Here is a 24,010-nt window from a genome sequence, read left to right as displayed (position 1 = left end):
CCCCCCCCCCCCCCCCCCACACACACTATATACTGCACATAAACATTCTTTGAACAACTGCAGTACAATTGTGTGATTGATAAAAAGTCCATATATTAATTTAAGTTCACCTAGGCAAGTTACTTGTGTCCACACAACTTTGCAGTCAGACACAGTTTCAGTCTTGATAGATGTAGTATTACATCAACTGGAATGACCACAACCCATCCTATGATGTCAAATCTGTGTGGATGTTCCATGTGTTGTTAAATATTTTGGAGCTTTCTACTGTGTGTTCAACTCTTTTTTTTTTCTGAGTACAATTCTAGTGTGATATCTTTCCACGATGGATATAAATTCAAAGACTTTGTTACAAATGTTTTGGTGATTTATTGTTAAAATGCCATTACTCAAAGTTTCTTTACTTTGTATATCAATGCTCTCCCCATAGTGACTGGCGAGTGTTAAACAGAGGACCTCCAACTGTCACCTAACTTAAAAAATTGCACTCATGTATTTTGCTACCTGAGTAGCTGCTTCCTCAGTATAGTGTACCCCTGAAATAGCAAGGGGAATACTAAGATTCTCCACCACAGAACAAAGGTCCACAAATCTGCAGCTAGGACCATCACTGAACTGACGGAGCTTGTGGTTAAGACACTCCACTCAGCTTCAAACCAAAGGACACCAATCAGTTCTGGGTATGATACTGCAAATTGTAATGTCTGCTAGGAGCCTACGAGCAAGGCCAGCAGTCACCACAATTTCCACCAGCCACCTGTAGGATCTGAGGTTGGCTGTGGAGTCCGAGCAACAGACATCATTGGTGCTGACATGAGCCACAACCTGAAGATGGCTGCACCCTGCACCATCAGTAGCACTAGGCAGGGCCTCATCTACCTCAGACGAGGCTCCCCCAGCAGATGTACTAAATGTCATTAGACTTTTTGCCAGACCTGGACACTGTTTTCCTGAGGGATTTTGTAATGCATACTGGACATACTGACATCAAGCTCTGTAGCAGGAATGCATATGTGAAAGCAAAACTTAAGGATCCACAATTTACCTGATCCTAAGGTACCCCTAACTCCATACAAACTGCCCACCTTTTATATGGAAGGACGTACTGAGCATGCTAATTTTTGTTATTCTTCAGCAGCCAACCTTGAATTTCAGCAGTTGGGACAGAGAGACAAACTAAAAATTTGCATATTGAAATAGGTCTAACTATTCAGCGAAATGTAAATAAGAATGATTTGCTTCTTTGTATAAGATACCCATTCGTGGTTTTTAAAACCTCTGTGCAAAGTCCATACAGCATTAGCAAGGCAGGCAACTGTAAAACATGAACCCCATGGCTTGGACAGAATTTCCATGTTCCACATATTACCTTTTTGTATCATTTGTTGTTTTCAGTAACACACAAAATTATTTAATTTCAGGAATAACGAAGCTGAGTGTAAAGCAGGGAGTATTTCATTTCTCTTATATGCTCCTGTTTTATTGTGTTTCAGGCTCGTGAAGCTTATCTGGATCTTTTGACTGAAGCATTATCCAAAAATCATTCGACATGCAAAATTGTAGATCCTCCTGAGGTTGAACTTACAAGATCGGATATTGAAACTTGTGCAATAGATATGGAATATGATATTTTTTCCAATTGCACTGTTGCTAGTCTTTATCGCCATTCAGTATCAAAAATGGTAGGTCAAAAGTTATTTTTGCTAAAATTTTATGAGAGATTCTAAAAACAGATTTAAGTAGCTTTTTAATAAGTATTATATGTTTGATTTTTCTTTTATACATGGATAGCATATTTGAAATTTCTTTTAACTACAAATAGTTGTTTATACTCATGCTGGTAATAAGCTCACAACTGCAGTTTCATTCCATCCACCCCCACTCTGTCTGAGCATCTCCAGCTGCTGAATTTTGGCAACTGAAATAGGGCATATTATAGTGTGAATAATAAATGATCATTGACAAAAGTTCTTTGACTGCAATAAAAAGGTGACTCCAAAAAGTAAGTTACACATTACTTGGCATACCAAGTAACTTTTATTTAATGGGCACTACACTTCAAAGTCACACAGATACAACTCTGTTTTTCAGCATAGTCCAGGCATTTGGGGAATTGATTTGCAGCAATCTCTGGTTTTCAAATGATGATGACATTCACAGAGTGCTCAATGAATGGCTCTGTGATGCAGGAGTGGATATATATCATCAAGGAACTGAACATTTGGTATAAATCTGCCCCTAGGTCACAGAGCCATTCGAGAAGTACTTTGCAAATGTCCTCATCACTGGAAAATCCATGATTGCTGCAAATCAGTTCCCCGATTGCCTGGACACTTTTGTCTGTGGTCAGTGTTGATGGCCTTCTTTCCTTATCAACACGACCGAAGTCTGTGTGGCCTTTGAGAAATTGTTGGAATCATTTCATTAAGGCTAGATGCAACATTGCATTTGGTCCATGTACCACCAAAATCTGTGTGCTATTTGACATATTTCTCAGAATAATCATATCATCCTGCGTACTTCAGATTTGAAGGATGTTTCTAATTGCTGCACCATTTTATTCGCACACTGTGATGCACTGGTTAACCTTACTGTTACAGCACTGTCTCTGTAGGGAACGCAGAACATGTACACTCTTCTAATAACGCACCGCTCTTGTAATGCAGTGGTCTTAGGGTGGAAAAGCATGTGTAACTTATTTTCGAAGTCCTCTCGTAGTGGGTTGCAACTCCTCCTCGAATACACTTTTGGGCTAATCAGTACTCGAAGTTTCCACCACAATGGTCAATGCTTGAAAGTTGTCCCATTCACAGAAGTTTCAGTTTCTTAAGGAAGTCCTTCTGCTACCATGATTCATCATCGGCTGAAAATGTATCCTGTCATTTCAAGGATTATCTTTCACCTTTAGCCTTATAATGAAAGATACATTTAAGTTACTCATCCTGTGATTATATGTGTCATCCAGTCTTTTGGCATTATGTTACGCTATAAATGAGAATTTATGCAAATTAGTCCTGTACATTGTGAGGTAATGGTTGAGTTGTGGCACCCTGAAGATATTCTAAATTCGAAGTAAGCCAGCCCAGCAGCAAACATGTGGTGCCAAACATTAGCCGGACGAGTGGGGTATCCCCAGTGCATGGTCCAGCCACGTGGCTGGGAATTCCATTGTGATGCCATGTCAATGAAGGAGACACGCTGGGAGTGCCAAAGATGGTGGACTTTGTGAAACCTTAATGGCAGACATTTCACAGTTCATATAGAAATTAATAGTAGCCAAATGAATCATGATACCTCAAAAGAAACATGTACATTACCACCATTTGCACAAGGATTCTAATGGTGTAATCAGATTTTCAATATATTTATTAGTTTAAAGTTTAATATCTGACGATAAGTTATACAAGTACCACCCAGCATCGAATTTCCAAAATATAAACGGTTCATCTGATTTCGTTGATCTATGTGTCTTTAGAAAGCGATTACTGTAAACCTAAATTGGTATAAATTACAGGCATGTAACTTAAATAGTACATGAGTTATTGGAGATCAAACTGGCCCCTTACTATCGATCGCATCAGGCCATAAGTTCTCCACAGTTAATTGAAGAAACGGTAGCAGCATGCTTGTAAAGATATTTATTCATCTATGTCTTTGTTTATATCCAATCTATATTATTCATGAAGAAATTGGTTAAATATTTACTGTGTTTTAGAAAGCACAGAGACATTAGGCTATTGGCCTACCTTTTGTTGCTATTCCTTTGATATATGTTTATTTAATTTGTTTATGTATTTAATAATGTGTGTTAGAGCGTGTTTATGGTCCAGCCATAGGAATATTTATTTAATTGCAAGTTATTTAAGAGGGGTAGGACGTCAAACGGGCCGACTTGGAGCAGGAGAGGCACCACAGGACATTTTATTTTCTACTGTCTATACTTTTACAAATAAATTCATAAAACTTTGTCAGCATGACCAGCAAGGATTCAGGATTCACACTCATGGCAGTGGAAGTTCAAAAACATAAAAAAATTTTAGGTATGAAATTTCATCATTTTTTCACTTACTGTTGGCTGCATTTGTTGCCATAGGTGCATCTTTCTTCACAAGTAAGAGAGATTCTTTGAAGAATTTTGCACAGCATACAAACCATACTTACAGGTATATGAAACTCTAGAATTTTCCAAATCTATTAATAACTTTGGTAAATTTGAGATAATTAACTACAAAATTTGATTTTTTTTCTGAACATAAAGTTTAAAACGTAACAGCTCATTCATTTTTACATAAATTAAATAGATTCTAGAGTTTCAGACACCTGTGAGTATGGTTTGTATGCTGTGCAAAATTCATCGAACAGTCTCTCTTACATATGAAGAAAAGTGTACCTATATCAACAAATGCAGCCAATGGTAAGTGAAAAAATGATGAAATTTCTCATGTACAAAAAATTATTTTGTTATGTTTTTGAATTTCCGCTGGTACGAGTGTGAATCCTGAATTCGTCCTGGTCATGCTGACAAAGTTTTATGAATTTACTTGTAAAAGTATAGACAGTGGAAATTAAAATGTCCTGGGGTGCCTCTCCTACTCCAAGTCAGTCCGTTTGATGTCCTATCCCCCTTAAATGTAAATCCAGTATTTCATGTGTGTTTCAATATGTTTTGTAAGTGCACGTTGGCTTTCGTTACTAAGAGAGGTTGGGGAGGAGCATTGTTTCTGGAGAGGACACAGGGGAGTTCTGGAGAGTACACAGGACACGGGAAGTGCTGGACACGACGGTGTGACGGACGCAGAGTCAGCAGAGACACTTGGAGTGTGGAGTGTTTTGCACATGGTTGCACGAGATAGAAATACTTCGGAGTGCGGACTTGTGAACTTGTGAGATTTCCAAGGTTTCTAAAGTGAAGGCATAGTATGTGTTTAGAAGTGAATATCTCGCGAGCTATGTTGTCGTTCATAACTAATTACGTGCAGTAGTAATCTATTGTTTCCCTGTTATTCAACTTACATTTTATTTAATTGCTGGACTTTCGACACCCCATAAGTGTTTTGCAGAAATATGCCACATTCTTAAAAGTACTTCCACTATCGTACTCATCATTTAAAGTCGTTATGATAGTACCTACAGATTTTATTTATTGCAATCTTTTACTAATAAATTTCTACATTACATTCACAATTGCTGAGTGATAGGAACCTTTGACCATTCGATTCATGTTTACATTCATATTGTATACTGTAGACTCAGCAGTATTTGTCTTGTAATGTGGCAACTACGTATCCAGCCCCTAGACAATGAAACCAGCCAAAACTTTAATATTGCAATGTTGAGTCTGAGGGTACGTAGATGAGGAACATTTCATTTCATCGTTTTATTAGAAAGCCTGCAATTGAGGGCTCGTCTGGTATTTGGGTCCTGCAAAGTGGTAATTCCTTTGCTCTCTGTTAAACAGCGTACTATGCGAAGTGTAAAAACCTTTGCAAAACCAGTAGGGATTTGTGTAGAGTGTACCTCTCACAAAACACACTGAGAGATCAGTTTTATTCTGCAAGAAAGTTTATGGAGATAGTGAAATTACGCAGTAATTTTGACAATCAACACATGCTGCCATTAGAGGTCCTAATCAATCATGTTAAAGGCAATTTTCATGGGGGTTCAGAGTCTAAATAATTTGAGTGCAGGGAACAGTAGCGATTAGCGTGTTTAACGGACAGCTGTATTGGATACGGTTGGAACATGCCGTAACCAACAGCAGCTACATCAGGCGACTTCTGGAGTCGCAGACGCAGACCAACGGCAGTATTACGGCAGCTTCTTCGAGTACTCCAGGGCGGTATTCAATGTCGACTTCCACTACAGCTGACGGCATCACCATGGCAGAGGGAACCATCTCAGATCAGATAAGTGCCTGCGCAAATAGAGAGATAGTGTTTGTCTCTGAAGTTCAAGCTCCACTTATAGACCTTGCGGATATAAAACAGTCACCTAGTATGTGTAATTCTGAAAACGGAAGTGAGCTGTTTAGTCCGAAATCCAGGCGTGAAAGTGTAACTAGTAGGAATGAATGTGGGGAGATATGATGTCTCAGCTAATGCAAATGATCCAGGGATTGGGAAATAATATGAATACAATGGCAAGAAATATCAGTACAATTCAAACAGTTACAGATACAATTTGGACTGAATGGGTACAAGGCGAACTGACATAGGTTCCGCCGTGGAAGAGGACGTTGAAAAAATTATGGGTAACCTTGAAAAAGCAATTGATGAATTAAATGTGTCCGAGTGGATATGGGGAAAATTACAGATGAAGTTGTAACAGTAAAATCTAAAATTGAATCATTGGAAATAGATCTTGGGAGGAAAAACTGGAAAAGATACAGACAGAACTTGAGGTGCAATGTAAGTGACAGTATAAAAGTGCAAGATGCTCATAAAAATGATATAAATTCAGCAATTAGTGACATTTCCAATCGTGTAGGTGCTTGGGGAGGGGGGGGGGGGGGGGGGGAGGAGTGAGCACAGTTAAAGGTAAAATAGATTCCCTTATCGAATGCAACAGATAAAAAAATGATTTAAATTCGCTAGCCTTCCAACAGGCCACGTCAGTTATAAATATCCTTTGGGCAAATACCGGATCTGTGAAATGTTACACAGATGACAGAAGATATCACCTAGTAAATTTCGTGGCTGCGTGTAGGGACACTTCTGTTCACGAAGCAAAAATAAAATACGTTAAACGGCATGTGGAGGGAGACCCACAGTCTTGGGCAAATGTTAAATGTAGTTCGTGCGAATTGTACAAAGAGTTTGAAAAATGCTTTTTGAATAAATTTTGGAATGAGGCAAAACAGTTGCAGATCAAAAATGAGTTCTTTAAACTGGCCGATTTACAGGTACGGTAATGGGATGATGAGAGATTTTTGCAAGCGCGAATTTGTCGAGCTTATGTATGTGAAAATGCATTGGGGGTTTTGATGGAAATCACCACATTAAAAAGGCGACTACCCAAAAATTTGCAGTGTGATCTTGTCCATAGTCCATGTGATTCTGTGGACAAATTTCTAGAGTTTGTGGAAAAATTAGAGAGGGCTTTTAAGTTCAAACCTCAGAGCAAACCGGGTGGTAGTTATCAAAATGGGAATCCAAATAATCATCACCAAAATAATAATTTTGAGAGAAATCAAAGGAATTCAAAGGGAGATAGTAGGTTAAATGAGCAGAATCGCCAGAGAACGAACAGGAGTGATAACTTCTGTGAACGGGATTCAAGTAAAGAACACAGATTTGTCAGGAGAAATTCGCGTGAAGTGCAATCGTGTAACAACCAGTCGGGAAACTGATGTTCGCCATGTCTCAGGTCGGGGGATAGGCAATGTAAAGGACTGGAGGTAATGGTAATGGTAGAAATGTTGATAGGATTTGAGAAAGGCAACAAATATGTAATATGGGGTATGTTAAAGAGGAAGGCTATACAGGTTGCTCTTTCAATAAAAGCAGGCACGAATGGTGGAAGCGTAAATTTGTGAGAGATTTACGTAAAAGTAATGGGAATAAATTTGCGGGGAATGATGTGAGCTATGAATGTGTAACGAATGAGTGTGTGAATGGTGATGAATGGAAAGATTCAGTGGTTCAAAAAGAAGTTAAAAAGGAGATGAATTTTCTGAAAGCAAATTATGTGGAGAGTTCTGAAGAGGTATTAGCAAATAGTAGCAATTGCAGTAGCAAGTATTTGTGAGTCGGCAAAAAGCATCGATGTTAGTGAAGGCGGAGTAGCTTTGGTCTCGCCAACTGCAAGTGAGGGTGATTGTGTTTCGGCAGAAAGTGTCAATATTACTAAGGGAGGCTTAGCATTGGTCTCGCCAGCAGTTGAAGTTAAAAATGTATCTGCGGAGGTAGATGATTTCTGTTTAAAGGAACAGAGTAATGGTAATTCATGTAATTATGTAAAAGCTACTGGTATTGATACTTCGGAGGAAGAAATTTACGCGTTTGAAGGTTTGAAGGTGAAACGAAACATATTGATGAATGTGTGGATCTAAAACGTTTGTCAGAGTGTGAGTGTGAGAATGTATATAAATTAGGATCTGGGGGTTAATCTGTATAAAAAGTGTGTAGACGTGGCAGTGTGTGCTGACTTTTGTCCAATCACAGCGGAAGGTAGCAAGTCTGGAATCCCCAAAATTGTACAATAAGGTAGCAGCAATCTGTGTAATGCAGCGGCGGAGGATAAAGTTGTCTATGAGTCATGTAAAGTTAATTTGTCAATGGAGAAAAGTAAGGTTACTGATGCAAATTTTTGTAGTGATTTAAATGTTGTATCAGCAGATAAGGTTGCTGAGATGAATATTTATGGTGATGATGGCTTAGACATGGATGTATTATTTCAGGAAGATAAAGTGTTTAACAGTGAATTGATCTGTAATTTTGTTGAAACTGCAAGTGTTGATATTTTGGAAGGGACACACAGTAAAGTTGTGCATCCTGTGGGCAGTGAATCTGCGAAATGTGTGGAAGAACTAACAGAAAATTCAGAGAGGGCTGGAGTAAATAGTGTGGATGAGGATAGTTTGTGTAATGAGGTTCGTACAAATCGGTATATGGATGAGGAGTGTGATTCTAGTGAGGCTGATGGGGGTTGGCATGGTAGAATGTTACTGTCGTTGCTGCCGCATGTGTGGAAACGAGAGAACTTTAAAATTGCCAAGGATATGTTGACAAAGGGCAGAAGTGAAAAGCTGTTCTAATTTGTAATTAGTAGCAGTTATTTTGGAGGGATAATTTATATGTTTTACTTGGGGTTTCATTAGTAATTTGTTAGTTTATTGTGGCACTGTACTTGTGCAAAAGGGGGAAGTTTAGGCACTGAGAGTGCATGGAGGTCAGTGACCTCGTTGATTTATGTAAAATATGTATTGATTTATGCTATGTATAACAGTGTGGCAAATAATTTAGTGGTCAATTTGAAGGGTATTAAAATTATAATTGTATGTGCACGCATTTTTTGGTGCTTGGAGGTAGGCAGGCTTTATTAAAGTCACTTAACTAGAACTTGTGGGAATTTGAGCTTACTGTGATTCAGTAGTTTGCCTTGTGACTTTGTTCCTAAAGTATCGTTTCCATTGGAGGGAATCTTCAGTAAGGATCCTGGCCGGTTTTGGGGAGTGGTTTGTTGACAGGTTTCTACTTTTGGTTTTCGTTGTCGACAGATTTGTCACGATAAACGGTAGAACTCAAAATTCAGAGGCAGACACGCTTTCTGCGAGGCACTTGGCCAAATGACTGGTGTGAGTTGATCAATACTTCGTGCTAAAATCCATGTGAGCGTGTGTAGTGCGACGAAAAAAACTTGTGCATGAAGGAGCCTTAGTGCTGAGTGACTACCACAAGAAGTGCTTACAAAATCACACATAAGTGAAAGGGCATTTAAAAATGTTATTTCTTGTCCAAAAAATTGATTATTTGTAACTGAAATGCTGGCATTTATTTAATATGCCGTTTTGTTCATAATTTGTGTTAGTTTAAGTCGTTGCTCCCACACCACTACAAAAAATCTTGTAAACACTATTGGCCTGGCATTTAATCATTTAATTCTGTTCTCTGAAATTTGTTTTATATGTACTTGCACGCACTGAAGAGTGCTACTTCCGAACATTCTGGCAAGCCAAAATGTTAGTAAGTGGAGGTGTGTGAGGTAACGGGCGAGTTGTGGTGCCCTGAAGATATTAAATTCGGGGTCGCTTGGCCAGCCAGGGCCCGGCAGCAAACACATGGTGCCGAACATTAGCCGGACGAGTGGGGTAGCCCCAGCACATGGTCCAGCCGCATGGCTGGGAGTTCCATTGTGACGCTGTGTCAATGAAGGAGACACGCTGGGAGTGCCAAAGATGGTGGACTTTGTGAAACCTTAATGGTAGACATTTCACAGTTGATATAGAAATTAATAGTAGCCAGATGAATCATGATACCTCAAAAAGAAGCATGTACATTACCATTACTTGCACGACGATTCTGCTGGTGTAATCAGATTTTCAATGTATTTGTTAGTTTAAAGTTTAGTATGTGACAATAAATTGTACAAGTACCACCTGCAACGTATTTCCAAAATCTAAATGATTCAGCCAATTCCGTCGATCTAAGTGTCTTTAGAAAGCTATTAGTGTAAACCTAAATTGGTATAAATTACAGGCGTGTAACTTAAACAGTACATGAGTTATTGGCGGTCAAAGTGGCCACTTACTGTCCATCATGTCAGGCCATCAGTACTCCACAGTTAAACAAATAAATGGTAGCAGAATGCTTATAAATATATTTATTCATCTATATCTTTGTTTATACCCGATATATACTATTCATGAAGAAATTAGTTAAATATTTACTGTGTTTTAGAAAGCACAGAGACATTAGGCTGCTGGCCTATCTTTTGTTGCTATTCCTTTGATATATGTTTATTTAATTTATTTATGTATTTAATAATGTGTATTAGAGTGTGTTTATTGTCCAGCCATAGGAATATTTATTGAATTTCAAATTATTTAAGTGTAAATCCAGTATTTCGTATGTGTTACAATATGTTTTGTGAGTGCACGTTGGCTTGGAGACATGGAGAGAGCACTCAAGTCAATCACAGCACTCGTTACTAAGAGAGACATATGGAGGTTGGGGAGGAGCATTGTTTCCGCCAAAGACACGGAGGAGTTCTGGAGAGTACGGCACTGGACCCGGGAAGTGCTGGATGCGACGGCACAACGAACGAGGAGAGACTTGGAGTGTGGAGTGGTTTGCACATGGTCGCATGAGATAGAAATACTTCGGAGTGCGGACTTGTGAACTTGTGAGATATCCGAGGTTTCTACAGTGAAGACATACTACGTGTTTAGAAGTGAATATCTCGCGAGCTATGTTGTCGTTCATAACTAATTACGTGCAGTGGTAATCTATTGTTTCCTTGTTATTCAACTTATAGTTTATTTAATTGCTGGACCATCGACAACAATAAGTGTTTTTCAGAAATATACCACATTCTCAGAAGTACTTCTACTACCATACTCATCATTTAAAGTCATTAAGATAGTACCTGCAGATCTTTCGCAATTGCCGAGTGATAGGAACTTTGGCCATTCGATTCCTGTGTATATTTATATTGTATACTGTAGACTCAGCAGTATTTGTCTTGTAATGTGACAACTTTGTATCCCAGCCCCTAGACATCGAAACCAGCCAAAACTTTAATATTGCAACGTCGAGTCTGAGGGTACGTAGTTGAGGCCTCACCACATCACCATTCATCATTTATTATTTGAAAGCCCATGAAATCTATTAAGGAGATTGGTGGAGAGATCCAGAAAGAGACAGGCTGCAAAGTGATGCTGCAGCCTATAGCACCATTCTACCACTTACGTCTGTTATGACCATAATTGAGGGGCCCAGTGGAAAAGGGATACATGCCACTTGTGCAGTGATTTTGGTACAGGAAGACAGCCGATGCCATCTAGTATTGTAGGTGGGAACTTCTAGCACAGTGGCATGTGCCCCTTCCTTTAAAGAGAGCATATTACATTTGCTGTTATTCAAGACTGACACATTCCCAGAGGCCCATATTGATTGTATCTCTATGTCTCATGAGTTGAATTGTCTCATTGGTTGATTTGGTTTCTGAAAGCCAATCAGCTCAAATGTTGTTCATATGTTTCCAAGAAGGCGGCAATAGATGTTGCTATTAATGTTAATCATAAAGAAAATGCAACAGTACGTAAAATTAAAAAAAAAAGAATTCTGAAAGGAAGAGGCGAAGAAACAATGGACAATAATATAAATCCCAAAAAAATTAGATTGTGCCCGAGAAAGTGTTTCGTAGTGCCAGTGATCCACGCTGCAAAACTAGTTTGTGCAAATACTCAACACTGAATGAAGAAGGTGATATTTATTGAGTTTCATTGGTTGGGAGATTATAATAAGCAAAATGCTTATTTATTTGGATTAGTGCAACTTAATAAGTGCAAAAATGTGTGTCCAAAGAAGGGAAAGGTTCCAACAGTAAGCCAGAGGAAGGTTCCTTCCAGGCATTTTATTCGTGACACTCCAGTTACTGAGGTTGAAGTGTGTAAGGCTGCATTTTAAGCTGTTCATGCCATTTCAATTAAACATTTGAGGACTGTCCATAGCAATGAAGAATGTGACACTGAGAGTCATGAATCTACAACATGTGTATCTGTACAAATGCCTTGACAGGATAGAGGACGCAAGCATTCTAACAGACCTCCTGCCATTGAAAACGAGAGAAAAATAAGGTTAGAAATCACATCAAAATGTTTCTAAGGTACACATCACATTACAGTAAAATGCAGAATTTGAACAAGCCTGACAAAAACTCTGTTCACTCGATTGCTGGAATGTATTGTTTGTACTGTGAAGATCTTAAAAATACAGGTGAAGTTTCAGTGAAACAACATGTGTAAGAAATCATTTTCAATATGGGATATAACATTGGTTTTAAATTGCTGTTCAGTGATACATGTCGTATTTGTGATTCTGCTAAGGCATGTAATAACACTGAATCCACGGACATCAAACTACACCTTGAGAAAACTGAAGCTGCATATAGTGCTCTGAAAAGAGACTCTCATGAGTCAAAACAGGATGGTAAAAAATGCACTCGTTTTATGCATGGACTTACAAGAAGCATTGTCAATACCATATATTGCAACAGAAACAGTTTTTTATAAGAGCCAAGTTTGGACATATAATTTCTGTATTCAGTATTCTTGTGATGAGAAGGCAGTGAAGTGTGTCTGGTCCAAGAATATTGCATCTAGAGGGGCCGATGAAGTAGCTAGCTGCGTTTTAAAGGTTTTAGACACGGTGAAGGAAGAACGTCATCAAAGGCTTGTCATTTATTCTGATTCATGTGTTGAACAAAATAAAAACTAGATTATCCTAGGTTTGTGGTTATACGTCCTCGATAAAAAATGTTTAGATGTTGAGTACAAATTTCGCCTCCCTTGTAACGTGTTTCTGCCATGTGACAGGGATTTTGAAGTTATTGAGAAGCTGAAAAGAAAGACACAGGCTGTGTACAGCCCATCAGAATGGATTGAACTTACAAGAAAGAGCAAGAAAAATAACCCATTCATTGTAGTGGAAATGAAGAAAGATGACTTCATGTCTTTGTGGTCTATAATGAACAGCATCGTCAAACATAACATTACTATTGACAAGGAATGTACAGACATCAGAAGCGCATTGGTGTTTAGATTAATGAGTGGTGAACATTCTGTATATATCAAATATTCACACAACCAACCTGAGAAACCTGTGCGAGTTAGTTTACAGAAGTGTTGTGGACAATTTACGAAGCTTGCAGACTGCCTGTTAGCTCCTAAGTATCCAAATGGATGTCATATCAAGGCTGCAAGGTTCAAGGACTTCGAAGCTTGCTGCAATTTGTGCCTCCAATATATTCAAGTTTTTATCAATCATTGATACGTGATGGTAATGACAATATAATGGAACAGGAAAACATTGATGAGGAGTTTGACTATTAATGACATGCTATGTAATGTGTCTACATGTCAAGGATTTCATTTTCTGTACTTTAAATTGTAACAATGTGGCCTAATGTTTAATAGTATTTGCAAAACACCATCTAATTACTGTAACAATTTTTGGTATTTCAGCAGGAGTTCACATTACTACACAAAATCGTATTTCCTTAATTCCCATTTCCTGACACGACATTCTCTGGTGGCATGTGCCCCTTTTCCACTGGGCCCCTTAATTGAGTGTGCTTTGAATATTCAGTGGTTATTCTCACTATTAGGCATCTATACAGGTGGCTAAATTGTACTCGTAGTACTCCTTATGGATGACACAAAAGAGGAGTTGCAAATGTTGTACAGGGTGTATACGACCCGGGACATCCGGGAAAAACCGGAGAGAATTCCGGGAACTTTTCATTGTTTTAGTTTCCAGTTAAATTTCTGTGATTTTGACTGCTAAGAACCAATACTGTAACGAAGGATAGTACTGTATCCCGCTTCTGCAGAATAATACTGCAGCAACAAAACATGAACGAGAGGGAAAAAAACGAAAATAAAACTTAAGTCGCAAAGGAAATATGCCATATCCAACAATGAAACACTCCTACAAGCGTCTGCCAACCAATGTGTGTCAAAGGCTTTAGGAAGAATATGCAGTGCTCCCTAACAACAAATTGCCTCCGATGAGCGTGACATGACAGATGTTTACATGAGATTCATTTGAGCAGTTGCGGGCGGGCTCTTGCGCATGCGCAGCTGAATCGCGTATAAGTGGTACCTTCTTCCGCTTCCGGCTACAGATGTGTGGCTGGGCGCCACTATCTAAATCTCCCCGGTTCGGAAATATCGTAGATCTGGGGCTGATGCACAGACCAGTCTGAGTTGTAGTGGGGAGGTGGGTAGTCTCCACGTGACCTGTGTATACGTTTAGTGATTTTGCTGTTTCCTCTTCGTTCATTGCTCTCACGTTAAATGAAAACAAAACGGATTTCTGTGGCCGGGAGCTACCAAATGAATTAAAATACGTTCGCATAATTACGGAAGGCTAAAATATGTTGTTGGTTTCAGGTTTTATTTGCACCTTTCTGACAGTGAAGCATTAATCGCCTTGCACAACAATGAAGTTATTTTTGTCGGTTTGCTAAAGGGATTTGGCTTTTATTAATCTTTTGCACAGAGGCAGTCAATTTATTTGAAACGAAGTGTGTAATTTCACACTGTTGGCTAGTTTCAACTGTTCCCTGCATTTCAAGTGCACGTTTTCCATCTTCTAGCTCGTATGGCATTATGCAATAATAAAGAACCAAACATGAGATAATACAGTACTGCTACACAATAAAATTTACATCCGAATCTGGACACAACGATTGTGCACTTTAAGCCGAATGATGCATTAGAGTATGGTTCACGAAATTCTGATGCCCTTGAAGTATCCTTTGATGTCTTGTTTCTTTTATGACATAATGTAAGATCTTTTAACGTTTTACACGTACAAAGATGCGGGCTTCCTGCGTCATCGTAGCTGCGCAGGCGCAGTGACGTCTGTTACGGTACTATTTCGCTGCGACTGTCCGCCGTAACTGCCAGCCGTAACTGCTGATCGTCACTGCCGGTGTATTTCGTTGAGACTGCTGACCGCAGCGGCCACGCCACTCAGAGAGTTACCTCTGTGAAAGGAACACGCACGCAAGTTCGCAACGTGGATGCTAATACTGTTCTAGGTTTTTGGTGGACGAGGAAGAAGAGGAGGCAATTATTGCAATGCTTGCAAGATCTTCTCCCCAGAGCATTTTCCAAACACGGAAAAGTGAAGGAATTTATGCTAACTTAGTAACCAGTGACTTGAGAAACGATGAAGAGAGGTTCAGAAATTTCTTTAGACTCAGTTCGATTTTGTTTTAAAGTCTGGTAAACTAAGATAATAGCAGGAACAGCTACCAGTGCAGTGCAAACTCCAATAGAAGCCGACGAAAAAATGGCAGTGACTTTACAGTAAGTAGTTATATAAAAACAAACGTATTCATCAACAGTGGTTTAAAATGGATAATTTTGTATCTCAATGAAATAACATAAATTTCTATTAAAATAATAGGTTTATTTGGAAACGACTAAGGGTCGGTACAATTTGTTGTCTATTTTTACATTATCTTTACACTGTGTTTTCTTTATGATTAGTAATTATTTTCAAAAGTAGTATCACCTGCTTGTGGGTCGACGTTTATTCATGGGGTGAAAGTGTACGTATCGTCTCCAACCGATGAAGTTCGTTCGAAAGGGGATGAAAGGGAAGACGAGCCGGAAGGACTGATGCTGACAGGTATTGGCACAAGAGATGATTCTGAAGAACTGTCAAGTCCCATAACATAGCTTCCATTAACTGACATCAAGATGTCATTTGTTATAGTAGGCGACGAGGCATTCCGCTTGCGAAAGCATATTCTCAAGACTTACACTCGCTCGTCTGCCCAGCAAGATAAATCAAAAGCGACCTTCAACTATAAACTGTCACGAGCGCGTCGAGTTTCTGAAAACGCTTTAGGACTTCTGTGTCAGGTATTTCGAGTGTTCTACACAAATCTGAAACTTCAACGTAACACATGTGATAAACTCGTTACAGCTTGTTGCTGTCTACACAATCTCCTCAGGGACGCCTATTTAGAAAAAAGAGGACGAGATTTTTATGAACTTGACCATGACGTGAGTTTACCACTGAACATTATTCCCCTGCCCCGAACAGGGGGACTCTACTTCTGTGAACCTACAAATCAATGATTACAACCCGGAAAAGAACTAAGGCTCAAATAAAGGAAATAAATTATTGTTACTACTCGTAACGACTATTGTTGTAATCGTTTGGTGACAGAAAGAATGGGAGCATTGTTCTAGCCTCCATATTGTACAATTTGTCACAGTAGGGAAAAACATAAATAAATGAATGTCTACATGCAAAACACTTATCATCTTTTTTCATTGCTTCTCCTATCTTCTTCCACACCTTATCCTTTGCCATCACATTTCTGAAATCTGTATGTTTATGATCATACAGTATAGAGTATCTGCTCACATACTCCACTAACTGTTCGTCGTCGTCGTCATCATGAAAACCTTTCTTCGACATACCGCGTCGTTGATTTCTGCAGTCGTCGCACACATAGCAGTCGTGGCCCAACTGCTTGACTGCTTCTGCATCGGCCGAGACGCGGCAGTCGCAATGACGTCACGACCGCTGACTGCCGAGCAGTTACGACATATGCACTGTTGCTTTGCCTAAGAGCAGTCACTGCCGGTACGGCCGGCAGTTGCAGCGAAATAGTACCTTTATCTGGCGCTCTCTGGCAACTGCTGAAACGAGCCTATTTCTAACAGGTCACGGGAAAATATTGCGAATGGTGGCTTGAAAACTGTTACTTTCAAAGTAAATTTCCTTTCCGCAAGATGAACTATATGCGAGAATGTACAACGAATTTCTTAAATCACAGACCGTTTGACTCTCAATTAAAAATCAACTCTTTGAGGACAACTATCTAGAAGAATTTCGAGCCCAGATGATCAGACATTTACGGTCGTTATTAAAAATTTTACTGGCACATTTGTGTGATGTATCTTAAAGTGTAACACACGCAAAAAGATCAGCATTATATATGGAAGCTTAGCGTCTCTTGCAGTTTATTAATCTTCGAGACCAATATTATTTGTGAAAGCTTTGTTTTTCTTGTATCAACACTATGTGTGTTAATTTAAGCCATTAACTTTTCTTTTTTGTGTGTTCGCGCTACTTAAGAGTGATCTTGCTACTGGTTGACTACATCACGTGTCCTATGCTGTCATCAGCTGGCGAGATCACGTGACATGAGCCATGACTGGCTTACAAAAGCGCATCACAAACTCGATTTCATTGCTTCGGGAAGTAACATTCACGGTTTGGCGGAATTCGAATTTATACCTCCATAACATGAAAATATGCAGTGTACATGTTGCTGCACATCAAAGAGCTTTCCAAAACGAGTTCCCCCCCCCCCCCCCCCCCATGGGTTTCGTTTTCTAAAGTGCCGGCAAATTCTACGTCTGTGTAGAAAACCATAAACATTCTAAGGACTGAAAGTTTTACAGTGCCGAGGAAAAGTATACTGTCACTTAAAACGGAAAAAGTGTATTTTCACCCGGGAGAAAATTTTTTTCCTTCTCCATGTATACACCCTGTTTTACAAACAGGCTAGAACTGAAGTGTTCTGTGTGTGTAATTTATTCAAAAGTGAGTTGGAAGCAGACAGTGCACCTCTACCTAGTGCCTGTTCCACCAATGTCAATTGCTTGGTGAGAGCAGCTGAAACATGTAGTGTGGGACTGCCACGAAAACTATACTGTGGCCAGCCGCTGGTGGCCGAGCGGTTCTGGCGCTACAGTCTGGAACCGCGCAACCGCTACAGACGCAGGTTCGAATCCTGCCTCGGGCATGGATGTGTGTGTTGTCCTTAGGTTGGTTAGGTTTACGTAGTTCGAAGTTCTAGGGGACTTATGGCCTCAGCAGTTGAGTCCCATAGTGCTCAGAGCCATTTGAACTATACTGTGAATATCCAGTGAAGTGAACCAGTCTGTTAAACCCAGCAGAAGTACTACTTTCAAATCATGAGGGAAGTGATACTATTGTAAAGAAGAAGAAAACGTTAAATGAATTTGCTAAAAATAATTCTGTTGCAGAATATTTCCTTTGTATTCAAAAATCAAACACTTCACTGCAGAAAACTTAGATTTGGGCATGAATCAAAGGTGGTATTTTAATGCCAGTCAATTGACAATGTTATAAATCTTAACATGATCAATGGGCATAATTAACTTATGGGGAAGAAGTCACATTGTGGCTGCATACATGTGCACAAAAGATCAAAGCCTGTGAAACATGCTGCACTTGTTATTTTGATAAAACATACATAGAACAAGATGAAAGCAAAGTCAGAGTAACAGAAAATGAGTGATGAGGCTCGTAGTCTGAAAATTCTGATGTGCAAAGGAAATTGCCTTATTCTCTTTCACAGAAGTTCAGCAGACATGAGCTGTATCCCAAAGATTGAGCTTATGTTTAATCCATCTAACCCTTGTTATGGCTATACACCCCCCCCCCCCCCCATTTGGTAATGTGATGGAAAGGCTAGCATTCACTCAGGGAAAACGAACAAAACCCCTATTATGCTTGCAAAAAATCACTTTATTATTGAGCAAATGGAATCCCCAAAAACCCTTCATAAATCATAGTCGAATTGCTGCTGCTTGTTGATACCCACAAGTCTACAAACTGGTCTTGTGAAAGTTGTAATCGCAAACTGATATGGATACTAAGTTATTAAACTACTGCCATATAATTGTCATTATAATCTTATGAAGCTGATGCGAGCCAGGAAAAATCACACATTGCAGAGAAAAAGTTTAAAATTGCAGACGGGGGGAAGTTCTGTTACTAGGTAGCAGCCATGGAAGAGGTGTGGGCCAGATTTCGCAGTAAAAAATTAGGTGACAGGTACCAGGTCACAAACTTCTTCAAGCCAAGTGCATGTCTTATCCAGGTGGTAGAGGATATAGGTTCCTTGTGCAAGGGTTTCTTAAAGCAGGATCATGTGATGACAGTGGGTGGAGTGGGAAACAGTATTGATAAGGTATCAGGGCTACAGTATTGAGTGTGACCTGGTGAAAATAGCGTAAGTATTAGGATGCTTCTCATAACATAACTGCTGGAAACTCGTGAAAAGCATTGCTGTATAGGACATTGTTTCAAAGATTGCTTTAAAGTATTTCCCACTGAAAGGTAATTTTAAGTAATATTGTATGTTTTAAATGTAATAAAGGATTATTGTTTAATATTTCTTGAAAATTTCATTGATTTTGCACAACTGATTCCTGCACTATAACAATCGAAATAGTATGCTGGATTTCTCTACCAGCTGGCAATGTAAACTAAAACCAGTAAACTAGAGGTGAACATGGAAACTAGTTTCCCGAAAGGCATTTACAGAGTAAATAAATAGCGTGAACCTCAGAAGACAAAGTAAATGAAGCATTATGAATAAGTGGGACGGAGACAATTCTAAAGCACTGAAATTTCTTTAAGGCTACAAACAACAGGCAATGCGTCAGTACTATTTTTGGTGATGGATTAATGGGACATTTCTTGACCTGATGTACACTACCTGTACCATACCAAATAAATTATGTGTATTCAAAACTGAGCTGTAATGATTAAAAAATGATCTGAAATGTAAACATAAACTGCTCATAACATATGTAGCAATCATCCTCATGACTTGCATAGTTAGTGTTTATTTGACTGTAAACCTCTCCCATTAGGCTTACTCTTTTGGCCAGATGAAATCACTATGTATGGCCACCTTTCTATATGAAGATAAAAGTAAATCTGCATTCTCAGCGCAGTTCAGTAGAGCCTGTTGTATTTCCAGTTGTCGACAGAGCAAACTGTTACTTTTCAGTCTGTCATAATACACTGAAGGGTCATTTCAAGCTTCCGCCATCTGAAAATTGTGACTTCATGGCAAGAAAAGGCTGAATAAGGTTGCACAGTGCTTAGCACACTAGAGCACACTTGCATTCTGGAGGGTGACAATTCAAATCCCTGTCCACCATCCAGATACAGGATTTCTGTGACTTCCCTAAATAACTTAAGGCAAATGCCGATAAGGTTCCTTTGAAAAGGGCACAGCCAATTTCCTTCCTCATTCCCCAGTAATCTGAGCTTCAGCTCCATCTGTAAAGACCTTGCTGTCAATGGGATATTAAACTCTAATCTCATCTCACCTAGCAAGAAGGGTTACTAGTGCAGGAAGTTGCCTGCCAAATTAGTGTACACTACAGTGATCTAAATGTTCAACTGCTGCAGTGACACACAAAACAAAGGAAGTCAGCCTCATAGTGGTCATCTTTCAAGACAATAATACACAAGCACACTGTGCCCACCTCATAAACACCTTCCTCCAGAAGGAAGGGTTCAGCTGAATGGAATGGCCTGCCTGATGTGAATCCAATTTTAGCATGCTTGGAACTAGTTGAAACTTGTAGTGCATTGTCACAGGAACCCCCCTCATACACTAGACGTCCTCAGGAGGACCACCATCAACAGTTGTGACGTGCTTGAGCAGAAATGTCCCACTCACTTCGTGGGCTGCATGCCAAGGAGGTTACATGTGTATTGCAGTGCATGGGGTGGAACAACACAGTACTGATTTCGATTCCACAAATGTGCTGTTTCAAGCAGACTTCTTTTAGTTTAGTTAGTGTTAACTTTTACTTCACAGTAAAGTTGTATTTTAGTTTCATTATGCTTATTCTTTCATTTCCTTCTTCCCTTGACTCAGAGGCCTCACATGTTTACACACATTCATTGGGTAAAAACCTTTTGGGGCAGTTCATTTAGTAGCTGTATGGAGGATTTTATTTCTGTTATACAGTGAATATCACAGCTGCACACCCAGTGCATTACACCACTATGTGAAAAAACCTCAGTGTGAAGATTATTAGTGTTTTCTGTCCTGAAAGTCAGTTTTTGTAGTTCTATAAGCAGATCTTTGTGACGTATACAGTATCATCCTTAGAGTGTCTGGCACTGAAAATTTTTAACTGTCACTGGTGGGAAAGCATGTGCCCATTCACACCACCATTATTTATGTGTACTGGATGTTCCAATTAAGTTTGACCTGGTATGGGTCCCATATATTTGAGCAGCATTCAAATATGGGCTATAGAAGTGTTTTGTAGGCAGTCGCTTTTGCAGAAAAATTGCAGTTTCTTAGCATCCTACGAATAATTCAAGGCCTGTAACTTACTTTATCATACAACTGAACCTATGTGGTCATTCCATTTCATATCTCTACGCATTGTTACTCCTAAGTACTTGCATGACTTACTGACAGGGCACAGTGCTAAAAAAACTGGATTCATATTTGAGAGAATGGAAGTTGAAGTCCGTGTGTGTCCATGAAGATTTAGTATGGCTACTAGCCTGTGAACTGAGAGCCCATTTATTATAATATGAAATAAGGTACCTGTGTAAGATTGTAGCAACAAAGCAAAGTGCTGTACAAATTCCTAGACAAGTGCCTGTGTGATTTAATAAAACCTACTAGGGCTTCAAGCCATTCAAACAGTACAGATTACCTAAACTTTGACATATACTTCCACGTCAAAAGGAAACAGAAGTGGAAACACATTAAAAATTTCCCCAGGCTTCTGCACCTTTGAACTGTACCTCCTTGCAAGCTGCCCATCTCATATTTCATAGTTTTTTCCTCATGATTGCAGTAGTTAAATACATTTTTTAGTGAATATGTTCGAGGTTGGAAAGGAACCTCGTTGTTAGGTTAGAGGGTGGGTATCAATCACAGTCGAGTATGATTATTGCTTATAGTGACCAATGTGTTAATTCATAAATTGACTGAGTTATTAACATGGAGCACTTAATAACACAAACTTTCACATTCCAATATTTAACAAAATACACTATTTATATTGTGATCTTTGCTATATGATTTTCAATGCAACTGATACACGTGACGAGCACAAAGGGACGCATACCTCTTACATGACACTTACCTCGCTAGCCACAGGTGCATGTGACATTAACAATACTACTTGCAACTGCTGCTGCACTGCTTATTGGTATGTCACAATGTAACAAACCTTATATATCCCCAGAAATAAAGAGCAATTTGACTAGAAACAAAGATCCTTAAAAATAAAAGAACAGGGTAGAAAACGAAATTACCATAGTATAATCAATGTACATGTAATATGCAGTGATATATATAATGAATAATCCAAAAAATAATAATTTAAGTACTAATGAGGATGAAAGTTAGTTTAAAGTAAAGCAACTAGCAATGAATTTAAAGATGTTGCAACCCACAAAGGATGCTTATTAATCTATAGGAACGAAGTAATATTATTAATATAAATAAATCGTTTGTGAAACAAATTCTCAATCTCAAGATGGTCATAAAAACCACAAGGGCAGATGAACAGTGATCACCTTTGTAGACTCCCTAAAAGCATAAGATTCAGTTGACAGATGTGTAAAGAATTTAAAGTAGATGGAAAGAAAAGATAGTAGATTAAACAAACATTATCTGATACCAGCTCCAAAGCTAAATTTCATGGTGATATGTCAGAACCTTTTAATATAAAAATAAGGATCCAACAGGGAGAATGGCTATTCTCCTTACTGTCCAGTCTTGTACTAGAAAATATAATTAGGACATGGAAAAGAGAAGTAAAAGGAATAACTGCTGCCAGACTACATTAAACTAAAATTCATTTCTAATATTCAGCTTATGCAGATGATCTTTTGAAAGAATAGCAGCTAAAAGTGGACTGAAAATTTTGTATGAAAAACCCAATACATGGAAGATTCTCCTGAATAGCTAGATGAACAACCCATGTTCACACAGTTTGGCAAAATGTCTCAAGTATACAAATTTAAATACCTACAACAAACAGTCCACTTCTCTGGATTAAATCATGAAGAGAAAAAAAAAAAATATTAAATGACAAAAAGGTTATAGAATTACATCACAGTACTCAAACTCAAACCTAAATCAGTATATGTATTGGAGACTGTAATGATTAGAGATAGATCATTAACTGAAGACATAGAAAAATATTAAAGGAGTGTACTAAGAGTGGCCCAGTTTGTGTTGGATGAATCTGAATGCGACAGAAGTCCAATGAATTATTTAAAAATTTGGAGAAAATCATTGACACTTCCTGGAACTGACATTTAAAAATTTATGGCCACATTCTTAGACTGAACAATAACCGGCTGACCAGAAGGATTCTCCATCTTGTCATCTCATAGAAAATTAAAAACAACCGGATATATGAGATTGAAAAAGAACTTCAGGAAATAGGCATTACAAACAAAATTCTACAGGACAGAGCTGCATTAAAAATTGTTACTGATGAGCTTCAGTTTAAAACTAAACCATGTTACATCTAAGAGAACATGGAGAGAAGACTGTAAGAAAAATGACAGTGAGAAGATGAAGAGATTTTGGGGGAAGAGGAAAGTAAGCACATAAATGAAATAAATTCGATCTTGGTACATAGCTGGGATTAGCGATATAAAATTGACTAACAAATCAACAGACAGGATGCAGTTCATGCAAACGTGGTACTAATGACTCTTCATAAGTATAGTCTCAACAAAAACAGTTTGATTTAGTAAAATGTCATTTGCAAACTGAAAATAATGGCAAAAAATGTAATTGAATGATCAAAGTTTGTAGATGGCCTAACCTATCAAGCAAATTGTTTGTACGCACACATATATACAGGGTGGTCCATTGATCGTGACCGGGCCAAATATCTCACAAAATAAGCGTCAAACGAAAAACTACAAAGAACGAAACTTGTCTAGCTTGAAGAGGGAAAGTAGATGGCACTATGATTGGCCCGCTAGATGGCGCT

The 24,010-nt window shown here is 38.8% G+C and overlaps 1 protein-coding gene across 1 annotated transcript in view; it reads left to right on the top strand.

Annotated features, from left to right (window-relative positions):
* Positions 1 to 24,010, top strand: part of LOC126299561 (uncharacterized) — a 280,185-nt gene that overhangs the window by 226,638 nt on the left and 29,537 nt on the right. The window contains exon 11 of the mRNA XM_049991559.1: positions 1,494 to 1,682. Within this exon, the coding sequence (XP_049847516.1) occupies positions 1,494 to 1,682 (189 nt within the window). The remainder of the gene's footprint in view (positions 1 to 1,493; positions 1,683 to 24,010) is intronic.

Source organism: Schistocerca gregaria, chromosome X, assembly GCF_023897955.1.
Source record: "Schistocerca gregaria isolate iqSchGreg1 chromosome X, iqSchGreg1.2, whole genome shotgun sequence".
Classification (NCBI taxonomy): Eukaryota; Metazoa; Arthropoda; class Insecta; order Orthoptera; family Acrididae; genus Schistocerca; species Schistocerca gregaria.
This window is presented reverse-complemented; position numbering and strand designations above follow the sequence as displayed.